Genomic DNA, 15,121 nt, shown 5'->3' with positions numbered 1-15,121 from the left:
GTGGCGGGGGAGGGGGGTAAACGGCGCCGGTAACGAGGGGTTGTCTGAGATAACGCAGGCCTAGCACTTGGAACAATCGGTTAGCGATGACAGGAGGCCACTATGTCGTACATGTCACGGGGTGTGATTGACGGGTGCTACTGACAGTAGTTTACTAGCTTATCTTACGACACATTTTGATCCTGGAGTTCTCAACACAGCTCGACACTAATAGATGTAAACTGTCTGAGTAAACAGTAGGGTTAAGTAGATCTTGATGTACAACATTTTAATATGTCTGCATTACAGGTCCAGCATTGGGGGATTGGTCCCGGTACTGGGTAGAGGCAGATTCGAGGGTAGGGTCGGGAGCTAGGGTAGGGGTTAAGTGGTTGGGGACAAAAGCAGGGTCCAGGGTAGGGTCGGGGGTTAGGGTAGGTGTTATCCATGGTGTGTAGAAATATATGTGTAGGTATGGTGTGTAGAAATACATAGGTGTAGGTATGGTGTAAAGAAATGTATAGATGTAGGTATGGTGTATAGAAGTGGCTAAGGTTCGGAGAAATAGCCAGGATATCACCCATGGTGAAGAGAAGTATCCAAGGTGTTATCCATCGCGCGGAGACGTGTCCGTGGTGTGTAGAAGCATTCCAGTGTTATCAATCCCGTGGAGACGTATCCATGGTGAATAGAAGTATTCAAGGTGTTATCCATCCCGTAGAGACGTATACATGATGTATAGAAGCATTCAAGGAGTTATCCATTGCGCGAGGACGTATCCGTGATTTGTGGAGGTACCGACGGTGTTATCCATAGCGTAGAGACGTGTCCATGGTGTGTGGAAGTATTAAGGGTGTTTAGATGTGTTCAGAGCTTGTAGAAGTATGCCAAGTTTCTACTTCATTGGTCTAGTGGAGATGACCCTGAATCAGAAGAGCTAAATGGAACCCTTGGGTTTCCTGGGTGTGCTTGAGACTGCTGATGTAGAATGCGGGGATGTTTTTTTTTTAAGTTGAAATTAGTATTACATTAAAACGAAATTAATAGTTCATATTAGTATATGTAACACGCACACACGTGCACACACACGCCATTGATTTTGCTGTCTGCGTAAATTGATTAGTTGAATACAGTCCCAAGGCCAGACAAAAGGCAAACTATCTCTCCGTTTTTCTCATTCAAGCATCAATAACTTTGTTTACAAGCAGTTTAGTTACGAATGTCAGACCAAGCATGAATAGCAGTGGATTTTTCGATTGAACGGTTACACTGTTTTACATGCGGTATCCTCCGAGAAATCAGGCACAGCACGAGAAAGGCGGGTTATCAAATTTAACATCTGTTGAAGGAACATCTCAAACCCATTCCTCGTGCTTTCCTTTGCATTTCAACGTCTGTAACCCTTAACTAAACAGCACATGTATTTATGACGATGGTTTTATATAATGTGTAGCATATACAAACAAAATTACTTGAAGCGCCTTTGGGGATATCTATGAACACACATATATGAATTACAGTTACAAGTGTTGAGACGATCCCTATCTATCAGAATGTGGAGGTGGATCTCACTGCGCCCTCTGACGGCCGACTTGAGAACTTCGTCGGTCCTATCGAGTGCGTGATTCTCGGCCAGGCCTCAGCGGAGTGTGCCACCTTGTGATCTAACGTTATTTGTTGAAGAAGGCTGTGGATTTAAGCCTTGTGTTATCCGTCTTAGGAAAGCTTCGAAATTGTCTGTTGAGGAGCGTTCAATATTTGCGCGTTTGGATTAGAGAAAATTCTGAGGCGGATGTGCTGTAACCATACTGAGAGTTTTTGTGCGAGCGGTTCCACGGTAAGGTTTACTCGTCTGTTCCTCTTTTCTTCCTTCCCCTTCATTCCTTCCTTTTCTCTCTGAATCTAGAGGATGCGATGCTACAGGCTTACAGCCGTCGACTACACTCGACAAGACGACTGATAAAATAAATGTTCTCAATGACATAAGACGAAAACGAATGGTGGCGGTATTAGTGTTCCCGTATCGAGTGGACAGACGGCTAGGATATCGATCCACACTAGAGGAAAATACGAATCTATTGCTTTGTGTTTATACCTTTACATATTTTTGAACCCCATCTGTGCACGGTGGCGTTGTTTTCTCCTGTAGGGAGAGAGATATCATTTCGTTTTCTTTAATTATAATACTATAAGAAAATGGCACATTGCGCAAGTTTATGATTATCATAATATCTATAGCCCATTACACCAGACAAACAGAATTCTAGCTTGCTGACAGAATTGTTCTCGGCGGAACGGACTCAGTTATGTTCATGATCAAAACAAAAGTCTTCACTTCTGGTTGTGCTGCTACTTCCAGGAGAATTAACCGCCTCGGAATTGAGTGAGCTCGTCCAATGGCGCCATTTCTTCTTGCATCACAATCGAGGATACTCATTGCCCACATAGATATTGTAGTGTTTGTAGACGCAGTGTGTATGGACGTAGCGCTGTGACGGGGCCGTTTTGGTGTGCACAGACGCTGTGTGTGTTTATGTAGATTTGTATGTGTGTGCCAGAAATTATTTCTCTTTAATGATATAACATATTTCATCCTTTTTACTGTCACATCAGCTAGTCTACCTGCAATCGCTAAATTTTAAAAAAAATATATACATTTCCTCTTCTCGACATTTAAAAGATGTGTAATTGTCCTGAAGAATGTGACATAGTGGCGGTTCTGTATCCGGTACAGCACGGGTGTAGACAATAAGGTACAAAATATGGTTTTCAGCTACACGATTTGCACTTCTTTTACAAGTTATGCCAGACTTGTATTACTGATCAAATGCAGTTTGTTATGACATGCGCGTAGGCCTAATTTTCACATTATGCATGTTATGAATTTGTGATTAATCTTACTCATTTTGTCAATTCTAGGCCCGCTGTATGATTCATGCCACTATGAATGAATATATGCTGAAACAGTATAAAACACGTTTTTAAAAAAGAAACATCAGTGTTCTAAAACATATCGTGATATAACCGAAATAGGAAAAGAATGATTCAGGAAATTTTATATTTCCTGAAACAAAAGTATATTTAATTTAAAAAGCACGTACGTGTTCTGGAATCGTATTTGGCATGTCAGATCCGTGTCAATCACAGGTCCGCCGCGCAAACCCATTGTCGGTGGGCGCTCTACCGACAAGCAACCGCGCCACATCTGTGTTTGTACAACAGCTGCCTAACGCTAGTAGGCATTCCTCGCGGGATGCAGGGAGAATTTCAATCTGCTTTAAAAATTAACCTCTTTACAAGTAACCCGCTCTCTCGATAAAAGTGTTTCTCAGACCGAGCACGATGTTTTTGTACGAGACGGTTCGCTTTCCATTCACAGTGTGATAAAGATTTTGAAGATCTCCTTCCTCCCTGCTCGGCATATGTTGTGCTAAGTTATCGCTTCATTGGATCAGTTTTACCCAAAAGAAATCTGTAATGATGTTGAACGTCCTGACAAATGTCCCAGGACATTCTGTCGACTCCTAGCTCAGTTTTTGTATTCGTTGTAAGATATTTGAAATCAGCATGTCTTGTTTAGAAAAGGGTGATTCTTTCAGTATCCAGCTATTGGATACTTTTCTGAATTCACAACGCTCATATATCACATAAATTGATTAGTCAGACACGTGAATATCAACTTCTAATACGTCGTTTTTTGGTTTAAGAAACGGGGCCTGATAGTTCTGTGGATTGAGTGTTTGTTTGTGACAGCTCCCGTTTTATTCCTACCATGGGAACTCGTACACAGTCGCTGAAGCACATTATGCCTCCTACTGCCTTGCCTCACTGCAGAAGCCCTAAATGAGGAAAGTCTAGATTTCCTCTCCATCTCCCAACTGCTTTTCAATTTAAATGGACTTACGTGTTACCATCTACTCGGGGTCTAGGCGTTAGTCCATCTGATTCCTTGTGCCATGGGATGATTCGTGGTGTTTGAAATGACGTGAAATAGGGGCGCAGACACGTGCGTACAGCCTGGGTTCCATCAGTAATGAACTTCTAGAGAAGGTGCCTGCACCTGTTCACGGACACTTTGTGACAATTAACTACGAATACCATGTCCTCTCGGGCGCACTTTAATGTTCACTGTTATAAATTCGCGTCAAGAAATATTTACTTTATATAACCAAAGTAATCATTGAACTTACCGGACAGTATGCTGGTACATTTCATATACATATTTCACGTCTGTACTCTTGAAATTGGTAACAAGGGTCCAACGGACCCGTCATTTTATTGGTCAAGTTACTTACAATCCTGGTTTCCGGTAAACATGTACACCCCGTAGCGTCCATTTAGACTGGTATTCGTTACATAGACACCAGAATGCTGGAGATTGTAGATAGTTAAATCACTTGCCGAAATTCTCAAGTAAAATCTTGTTAAATCTGTTCATCCTGTCAATTTGTAATATCATAATACTAACAATATGTAGCGCCAACACTTTCATCAAGTTAATTTATGAGCGGAGCCTGTCAGTAAAGAAGCCTATGCATTTCTCACGTGACGTCAGTGGTTAGTCATGCTCACAGTAAGGTGTGAAAGCCAAACAAACCGATACGATATACCCAAAACCTCCCTCCTCCTGAAGTACATGAAGTAAAATAATTAAAGACTATCAAACAATACTTATTTTGCATAATGACGAGGCACTCTATCCTGGTTAAATTACCTCCCCTTTCATCCCAAGCACGAACCGAAAGAACAATATATACCGACAAATTCTACTCATGTCTTCTCAGTCAGAGATTGCACTTTTGATGGATGATTTAAAATGATCGAGTCTGGACCAGACAAACCACGGTTGAGCCACTGCGTCGGAGCACGATAGCACTTACTGCCTGAACTTTACACGCTGAGCCACCCAGCTGACTCCTACAAGCAATATAGCATTGATGACCTATTAATGCCTGGGTTCCCCCCAGTAACCAACTTCTAGAAAAGGTGCCTGCAGCTGTTGACAGACACATTGTGACAATTAATCTCATACTGAATGTATGGTTCGTGAACAACTGATTGTGAGCTCCACCAACAAATAATGGACTTCTGGGGCGCTCTGATTCCTTCCATGATGGGAATGGCATGAACCATCTCTCGTCATCGGTCAGACAGGAACGTAAGGCATTACCTATTTACGATATTTTTCATATCATTGAAACCCACAGCCTTCAGATAACTCAGTACACTACTATCTGCTGGAGTGAGTGAGTTAGTTTAGTTTCCTGCCGCACTTAGCAATATTCCAGCTACATGGTGGCGGTCTGTATCGAGTTTGGACCAGACAATCCAGTGATCAACAGCTGGATGTCTTTATGAAGACATATGAAGAAGTGTTAACCAGTATTGGATGACCTTGATATTTGAGTGTAATTATAGAGGAAATCGACCATACTCGCCATATACGATCCGACTAGATGTACATATGTCCACTCCTGAGAACTTTCAACAAGTACATAAATTATTTTTCCGTTTCATCAGACTGTTGTAAACCACACAGTTATAAACCATGAAGTAAAATTTGGAGTATTTTAACATCAGATATTCTGAAAAATTATCGGCAATATTTAGCAACAAACTCAAGTGTGTGAAATACTTACAAAATCCCCATTTGCTTGTATTGCTGTCCGATTTGAATGTTTCTTCCATAATAAATTCATACTAAAATAAGCACATGGTACTTATAAAATCTTGCAGTGTCTAACATTTCTCCTTTAAAGGTGCAGTATTCATTACATAATAGGTGTCCCCCATTTTTAACTACAGAAACTCTTGTTCTATTTCTGTAACTGGTGTTTTCCATTCATCACAGTAAGTTTGATTCGTTGATATGTTTCTATAAACCCATGACTGTCGGTGAGAACAGAATAATACCTGCAAACAACAGTAGGAATACCTAGGTTATGTCGGGGTAAAGATGGATACAATGACTGCAGTTCTTATTAATTTGAATTACGAATTAATTCATGAAAAAACGTAAAAAGACACGTACTTAAAATGGACCTTTGTCTCACTCCTAACAGGCTGATAAAGGGCTTGAACTGTCACTATTGTTACATACACACACCTGTACATTGTCTTAAGTACTACATAAAAGTATATTCGTTATGATACTTTGTCAAAGAGTTGTTTAAACATGTCATCGCTTATGCCGCTGCACGGAGTCGAAGATGATTTATTGGCATGGCGCAGTACGACAGGTGAAGTTCTCGCTTACGAAACCGGTAACTTGTAACACACATATTTATATTTACAATAACTGCATGTAAAGCTAAAAATCAGCAATGTAGATAAGTGGAATACATACATTTATCTATATATACATTTTGTGAAATGTAGTAAGGATGTGTTCAGGTATATAGGCTACAGAAAGGTAGTTAAAGAACACCAGACAAAGAACCTATGGTTTTGTTGTTAATCTGTCTTGACATGACACATTAAATATTTTGATATGAAGCAATCGGGTGTTATTTTACTATTTTAATGTCATATGTACAAAGAGATGATACATTTCTAAAGCACCGTTCCTTGTGTTTTCAGTTTGCCGATGTGCCGCTACATTTCAGTTACATGGGGCCATTACCTGACACACACTGGCGACATCCCCCCTCCCCCTACCCCACTCTAGCTGTCACGTGTAGCTGAGAGAAGTTTTGCGCAGCAGTCAGTAGCAGTACTCCCGAATCAGGAGTCACTAGACACGGCTAGAGAATAACTGAGAGGGGACCGGTCACATCAACAGCTAGTCCACTTCATGATGAGCGAGCGCTGTCGGCGTAATCACATCCAATCATGGCGTATTACAATGCGATCCAAACTTTTCGCCAATTGTGGCAACAGCAGTCCGCTGGGGACCTATTGTCACCCTAATTGTAAACAGATTACCTTAGTGAAAATGTTGATACTAATTAGAACACATTAACTATGTAAAACACGCGGATTAAGGGTGTAAGATTAGTACATGTAGTGATTCTTGGCCAAGCAAATATTTATATTACGTCTAAACAAGTGGACTAAACAAATATAAAGTATGTTGAAAAACGTTTAACATTAAACATGATCTGTTCAAACACAAAACTTCATTGACGATGATTCAATAACAGTTTAAAACAAGAAAATAAAGCTTTAACATAAATCACGAGTCGTAATTGCGCTAGGAATGTTTCCACTTCGTTTCTGAGAACCATTGTTTTCACTGCGATTACTGTGTAGACGCATTCAGATTCGGCTACTTTACGGAACTTCGAGTCACTTTCTGCCCGAGATCGTGTCGAACTTTCCGGATATCATAAATCTGTGAAATATGCCTGACGTAATTTGGCGATTGACACACAGAATCTGCTTTCCGATGTGAAGGAGAAATACGGTCAGAAACAATGATTCACTGTCTGCCGGCGACTGAGTACGCCGCTCTAGACACGTTCATTTCGCGAGTGATGCAATCAGGCGATAGATGTTACAAGTCGATCGCGCAGTCCCAACATGGTTAGCGGATCTATTGAGTTGGTATCTGTCCCTAATCCCGCAAATTCTGACGTCAAGTGTGTGCCTTATGCCGCATCCGTAGCCTAAACTACAGAGAGAATTCACAGAAATACTCCGTGATCGCAAGCCTCCCATCCTCGCAACAGATCATCTCCTCCACACCAGGGTATACCCCCTCTTGCCGATGACCCAGTCACCATGGTGCCTTGTTTACAGCCAGGTTGCAAGCGTACTGCGAGCTAATGTTAGAGTATAGCGTTGTAATCTCTCCCGCACAATCTGCATACACAATTGTTAAAAACCACATGTCGGTTTGTCTGTTTGTGGCGGGAGACCCAACTCGTTCATTGAATATCCTTCGCCCTTCATTGATTACTTTGGGTTTGTTTGCACGAGCACACGTGACACCCACGGATTGCCTTATATGGCGTAAGATAAACAAAACATCTGCACGTCCGATGCGATGTACCCTTGCATATATTTGTGGCGCATTTTTTCACAAGATTACAAATAACACTGGTTTAGAAGCATTCTCAATGAAGATCGAGCGTCGGCGGAACTGTTGTTTTATGTTGGCAGGGAGCCAATCTATGTTTATTACTTGCCTCCTGTCCCCCCTGCTTGTGAATGGTTTAGCCCGGCCGGAAGTTTCGAGGGAGGTCATCTGCGTTTGCGGTTCACATTACCGCGAGTAGTGCCATATACGGATGGTACATGCTAACTATTCCTAGGATTAAGCCCCTTCAAGTCATGTTTGATGAAATTCATGTGGATTATTAGCACCTGGGATGAAAAAAGGATACCATGGTATGTAATTATTCATTTCGTTGGATCTGATTTTGCCGAGGACTGCGCACACATTGCTGATAGCTTGCTGTACCGAAACCCGCCAGCTCGGCTCGGTGTCAAAACTCATCCAGCCACACACTCCCAACCGTCAGGTGGCCGAGATAGGATAGAAGGAGAATAAAATGTACATATTTAATATATCTTGTACAGTCGTGATCGTCTTTTGATAGCTTAGGATGAAATAACAGTATACGAGTTGATCGCGTCGCTGTGCAGCGGTTTAGTGTTCGACTGACCATCCATGTGCCGAGCAAACCCGCCTGTCGCTCACTGTGGGTGCTGCTGACTCCATAGGCGGAGGCAGGGACTTAGTAACAGTTTTTATATGCCACGGCCCTAAACCATTTCTTCCATCTTCCACCGACATTTGTTTATGTGTTTTTCATCTTTTGCAGATAGTCCACTGAGAAATGCACAGTTATGGCTGAGCACGAGCAACCCCGAATATGCCCGCGGACAGGCAGGCCAATAGTGGGATGTTGAGAAGTCTGCCTCCACCCGATCTACCGTCACAACAGGCTGTAGTTTCCCTCGGACAAGTTCGCCCCGGGCCCCGGGCTCAGAATGAGTATGTGGACAGTCTGCGGCCTCACACCCTACCGCCTTTAAAACATGCGCCGATTACCACTGGGGGAGGGAGCGTCCACTCCCACCCCCAGGCCCCCTCCCAAAGGGGACCGTCAACCCAACCGGTGCGCATCACCAGCATTCGGGCACCGCTGAACAGTAACGTGATTTCGTCACAACCAAGTTCTGTGCCCCCTCCCTTGAAGAAAGAACCCATAGAAATTGATGGCGACAATCACACAGAATCAATTATTTGTAACAAATGTGGAAAGTGCAGATGTGGGGCATGCACCGAACCACGGGACTTGCCCTCTCGTTGGCTTTGTGGCGACAAGTGTGAAATCAGTTTGGAGAAGGGGGTGGATTTTTGTACGTGTTTTTGCTGCGTGAAAACAGTATTCTACCACTGCGGCTCGCAGGACGAGGAGACAGGCCGGGCTTGTTATGAGGACCCGTGTGCGTGTTGTGGGGACGCACCACACTGCATAAAACGATGGACCTGTATGACGCTGATGTCCCTGTGCTTGCCCTGTTTGTGGTGCTACTGGCCGGCAAGAGGCTGCATGAGGGGATGTACAATGTGTTATAATAAATGTCGTAAAAAAGGATGCCAGTGTTCGCGGAAAGTCGACAGAAAAGCCGCCTCGAAACACTCCCAGACGAGACGCCTGCTTGTCGAGTCTGACAGCTCCAGTGCCTAATGTTAGGCACTCGCCTCCCGGGATCTTGGACCAGGGCTATTCTACCGGGAGGGGAAAACACTTTTTTCTGGTGATAATGCGGGTTATGTAATTAATCTTAACAGAAAGTTTATACAAGTTTGTTGTGAAATACGGATATATGTTCACGCTTGTGCACGGAGATAAGTCCATATTTTCCCAACGAGGATTTTGTTCACGGAGTTGGAAGTGTATAGGAGTTGATATTTTCTAGTGCAAGGCGAACCGGTTTGGATTCTCAACAGTATTTTCCATGTATGCCCACTCCCAGCGTTAATTTGGATTATTCTGACCGTACGAGGATCAAAAATGTTGTGTTTTGTGGAGAGGCTTGGGAAGATGAAGGCCTTTTGGAAACAACCCTCTTTCACCCTCGAGGAACGGGTGCTTTGTGATAATCGGTGTGTATACAATGACCCAATACCTCGGGGTTACAAACATTGTTATAGGACCACAACACGGGATGGTGACGGTGACGAGCATGCTGATGATGACATCGTTTTGTGAATTCAGTCGGTTTGTGAATATTTGTACCAACGGAGCAGAGGTAGACATATCTCCGTGTGTGTATCATCTAGTTGTATGTACTACAATTCTAGGAGAAATTTTCATTTCAAAAACAAACATTTCTTTTCGAAATCGTCTCCTGGCGATGGAATTTCTGTGTTCAAATAGACCATGTCCTCACTGGGTCCTAGTGCTGTTATTCATCAGGTGTTGATCCTAGCTCATGCCCATCACTGCCATAGTAGTATTTTAAATTCTCATGCCATAGTTGTGCGTTCATTTTGGAACAAAATTTCTCATTTTAAGACCATTTTAGTTCAAAATTAAATTATAGAAGCATATACCACAGTCATATGTTTACCAAGTTTGTGATCTGTTTAGGCCTAATAATGCCCAATTTTAGTCCAATTTTATTTCGTGAAATATGTACATATACCAGTATATATACTCCTTAAGTGAGGCATTCACTGTTATCTTGTTATCTCCAAATTTCGAAACTGTTATGGTTATAAACAAAAAATGTTACCTGTCAACCTTGCCATAGTGTTAGCCTATGGCCTGTTTGATCAATGAAAAGTCTATATCTGTTGGAATCTAGGTCTTTTTATCATATGTATAAACTGTTTTGATATCCTCAATGCCTCTCTTGTTGAAAGATATATTTATTGTGGCTTGTTAACTTACCCCACTCAAAGTTGTAGCATCATTTGAAAGCGGAACAACTTCTCAGCCTTGCAACAAAAGAATAGTATTGACCTTGGTGCAATCCTTTACATGAATAATCCAGAAGAATTTAATACACAGCAATTCAACATTAATATAACTTATTTTCAAATATTTATTCAGTAAGGAAAAAGCACCTTATCTGTATTTTCAAATTTACTGGCATATCCAAATCTATACTGTTCAGTGTTTGAAGTTATAAAAGGAAAATCATTAAACTTTTTTTTGTAATACTCCATACCAATATGATATAGAACATCATCGATATTTTAATCAATACGTGTAAGGTAAAGGTAAATATTAATTAGAAAGTATATATGCTGCGAGATGGTGCTGAACGTTGGGACTGCCACATCTGGTTCTACAACTCTTGGGGCATGAGTCATGGGGAAGTTTATACTTCGGATATGTGGTGTTTGTGTCAATGTTCTCAAAATATTTTGTATGAATTAGGCTATATTTATTTGTGAAGAGAAGTAACACTAAATATATGATATATGAGCCATGAGGCACAGTGAATGATTACATAGAAACTGGTTTCTGAGGACAGACTCTAGTTCGTGTTCCAGAGTCTAGCTGTACCAGGTACTGGTGGTATCTGATGTAGGCGGGAACGTTACCAGGGTACGTACCAAGGCATTGTACACCGACATGTTGTACACCAAGATGTTGTACAAATTGAGCGAGATGTGTATATATATACATATTATATATATACTATAGCGGACGGACGTATAGAGTGTTGAATGTATCTGAAGGTTCGCAGTTGTATATAAAGTCTTGTTGCCGTTTTAACTGAATTGTTTTGTTTGTCTAACAGTGGATAAGGTGACCAGGGGTGGTACTTTTGTTTGTTAAAGGCCAGAGATTCATGACGTGGCCCTAAGGGTGAATTCACAGTCAGGTAGATTCAGGTGAAAATGCTGGACCAATATCAGGAGTTCAAAGAGCTTTAATTCAGATAAACTGTTGAGCACATTAATGAAAGGTGCTGGAACAGTAGTCATGGTTATCGTGGGTTAATTATTATGTTTATAATGGGTTTAAGTCACTTCTGTGTCTTATGTGTTACAAAATCAGGTCATAGTTAGCCTTGACACATTGAACAATGAATTAGATCAGACTAGTGATATTTAAACATTACGGACTGTATTTCAGCCATTATGTAATTACCTTAATATTCAGCAGCAGTTGACCTAGTAGAAACAATATGTGTTAAGTGTGACATTAAATGTCCCTGATACAAGTTGTAGGGCATTGCTCTTGTGCTAGGTGTTACAAAATTCGTAATCATAACCAGAGCTGGATATGACCACAACTGGTGGGGCCCCATATGAATGAATCAATATGACAACCTTAATAGCTTTTTACTGACACAGCAGAACATGTAAAATTAAAGGTATTAACATCAAGTGTTTCTGCTGATTTGAAAGATGATACCAGAACAGTGACAATTGGTTCAATGTTCATCATAATATGTACCGGTTATAGCAGTGCCCACTTCAGTGCATTTCAGTAGGAGTTACATGTCAGTGGGGACTTGTTGGTCCTAGTAGCTAGTACGGACATGTCCCTTGTGATCCCAAAGATCCACCAGAACACAAGCTTCTGCTATTTTAGCAGTCCGCATTCTCATGCTTGGAATTAATACTAGCTATAATAATCATGATATGAAGTAGATTTCTATGGAGAACTGTGTGTGTAAACACGTTATTAATATATGGTGTAATATGTTCCTGATGACATGTAACAAACAAGGTTTCACAAGGAATCTATTTTTCCGATCCCAGTAAGGTTTAAAACGAATGCAATTGATAACTGAAACTGAAAATGTACCTGGCTGCATCGGAACATATCCAAAAATCCCCAAAATACCTCATACGTTTGGGTTGCATTATTTATAGGATTGATTCAGTGACCACATGGAAGACAGGGTGACTCCATGTGTGCTAGCCCACCCCCGTACTGGCAGATAGATAGCACTGCACCATGAATCTAACCTACCACCGGCTATACCTAGACCTTCAGTGAAACTGTGTCTATTTTAGACTGCATTGTTGTGAGGCAGGATATATATAGTAGGAAGGTAACACATATTGTAGGTAGGTGCTGTAAGTAACTATGTACAATGTGGGTACCATATGTAACCTCGCAGACAACAGTCTTACATTCCAAGATGAGATAAACCCAAGACACAGACTTAATATAGAAGATGGGTAGTATGTAGGCCTAAGCACGAAACTGATACATACTTTGATAAAAGTTGCTAGTGATTTTGAAGACAAGCAATTTCGAATGATATGTACCCCAAAAGTTGACAGATTATTTTGATACCAAGCTCTGTAAATAGGTTTTTCTGATAAACCTGTACCCTGTATAGGAAGGATAGCTATGTTACAAAGTTGTAGTAGTTGATAATTTGAAAGAATGAAATGTTACCCAGGAGAATAAATTTAAAGGCGCAGTAGTGTTTGACAGACCCTCCTTGTTTTACGATTTAGGTATGTTGATGTATGTAAAGAGCTATATTAGGTCTTATATTAGACACGAGACACAACCGTTCCTTTATGTTCCTTCTTAACATTGTACATCGTTCCCTGTACGAAGAATTCACCTTAAACAAGATGTTGTCATGTAATCCCGATATGGTCATTCTCCACTTCATAAAGACAGTTAAAACAACAGCCTCGCGATGCCTTCAGTTTAGTGCAACCTTCCAAAACGACCATTGGATTAATGATCCTCAAATGTTTAAAATAAATTCGAATTGTGCCTCGACTAGGTTGTAACTTTTGAGTTACTCGCCACCTTAAATCCGAGATAGCTCCAGCCTGTAATGTGTTGATGCGAACTAGCTCACGGAGCCCTGTTGAGGAGCTAGAACAAGTTCATCCGCACTAACTCATTCATCTGATGTTCAAGTAGAAAAGAGGGTGGTTAGAAACATTATACACTGTGGTTTCACATTACCAAACCATGAGTGATTTATTTTGATGCACCCCATGCCTTTGTGTTAGTGTCTTGGGCACATTAACATAGCCCCAAAAGATACATTACCTAGAGGAGTTCGATACTTTCAGGTGGATGTCTTATGTACATATTATTTAAAATGTCAGGAATTCGATTTAAAATTGGGCATAATACTTTGTCTAATTTGACAAAAATATGACAGGTTATATCATCATTCATCCACGTCAGAGTAAAATGTGTTTTGATACGCCCCCCGAGTAACCCCATAGGACACAAGTCAGTACCCTGGGGCATGTATAATAAACCTGAATGACAGTAGTCGCCACGCCATTAACAAAAGGTGTCACATCAACACAGGGAACAAAAATAGCGGGCTATGTATAAATAAGATTACACTAGCATTATAAGCGCTTTATCAGTAACGCTTCATTAAATGAGTCTTCTTGTGTAATAATGTCGATGCTGACATAGATTACAATAGGTGCTAATGATCTACTGGTGCTTGCTAATTGTTCAAGCTACCGTGCCTTTTACAGAATCAGTGATTACCGGCAATACTACCCTTGAACTACAGCCATGCGGTAGCGTCATCGGAGCAGTGCATATCCTTCCCCGAGTCATTTACCCTCTGAAACATTGCTATGATATCGTGTTGTTGAAAGTTGTGTTAACATAATTCAGTGGTGTGTATTTTAGAAGCAAATATATAATAATAATTATTGTTTTGAAGTCTGACCAGGACGTGAAGCATCACTTGGAATAATTATGAAAAGGTTAATGGATAAATATACAATAAAATACAAGATAATAAATCGAAACTTCAAACTGAAGTATGTAACCAACCCTAGACTTTAGGATTCAAATCTCGTTCTTCAGTCGATACATTTGGGTATAGACTAACAACTAGTCTCTGAAATGAACATATTTTACTGAAAAACATTCACATTAATAAAAAATAATATAATGAAATGCAGCCCTTGGAGCTTGCGTGGGCTTTCTTTGATATATACATGTATTTACTTCAGGATCTGTACGACAGACTAATTTGGGCACAGATGCTTATGTCTGGATGAAACTAGTGCTGGCAAATGTGAGAAACAAAACCAAACAAACAAACAAACAAACAAAAAAAAAACAAAAAAAAACAACGGAGGACCATAAATAGCCACCTCATTGACTGAGTGCTATAACAGATTCTGAACTGCCACTTGCATGTGCAGTGAGCAAGAGATGAACAGCTTGTAACTGAATATGTAAGAAAACAAGAACCGACCCTGCTGGAA

The 15,121-nt window shown here is 40.9% G+C and overlaps 1 protein-coding gene across 2 annotated transcripts; it reads left to right on the top strand.

Moving 5' to 3' along the window:
* Positions 1 to 1,724: 1,724 nt before the first annotated feature.
* LOC137274668 (protein sprouty homolog 2-like) lies at positions 1,725 to 11,663 on the top strand. Of its 2 annotated transcripts, none has more exons than XM_067807999.1 (2): positions 1,725 to 1,816; positions 8,748 to 11,663. In XM_067807999.1, exon 2 carries the CDS (start codon positions 8,799 to 8,801, stop codon positions 9,618 to 9,620), a length of 822 nt encoding a protein of 273 aa, XP_067664100.1. In that variant the 5' UTR covers positions 1,725 to 1,816; positions 8,748 to 8,798; the 3' UTR covers positions 9,621 to 11,663. The 2 variants fall into 2 exon arrangements, with proteins under 2 accessions (XP_067664100.1, XP_067664099.1); XM_067807998.1 differs by lacking the exon at positions 1,725 to 1,816 and adding an exon at positions 8,219 to 8,310.
* The last annotated feature ends 3,458 nt before the right edge of the window (positions 11,664 to 15,121 follow it).

The sequence above is a fragment of the Haliotis asinina genome, chromosome 2 (assembly GCF_037392515.1).
Source record: "Haliotis asinina isolate JCU_RB_2024 chromosome 2, JCU_Hal_asi_v2, whole genome shotgun sequence".
NCBI lineage: Eukaryota > Metazoa > Mollusca > Gastropoda > Lepetellida > Haliotidae > Haliotis > Haliotis asinina.
Note: the sequence above shows the minus strand (reverse complement) of the source record. Positions and strands in the feature narration are given on the sequence as shown.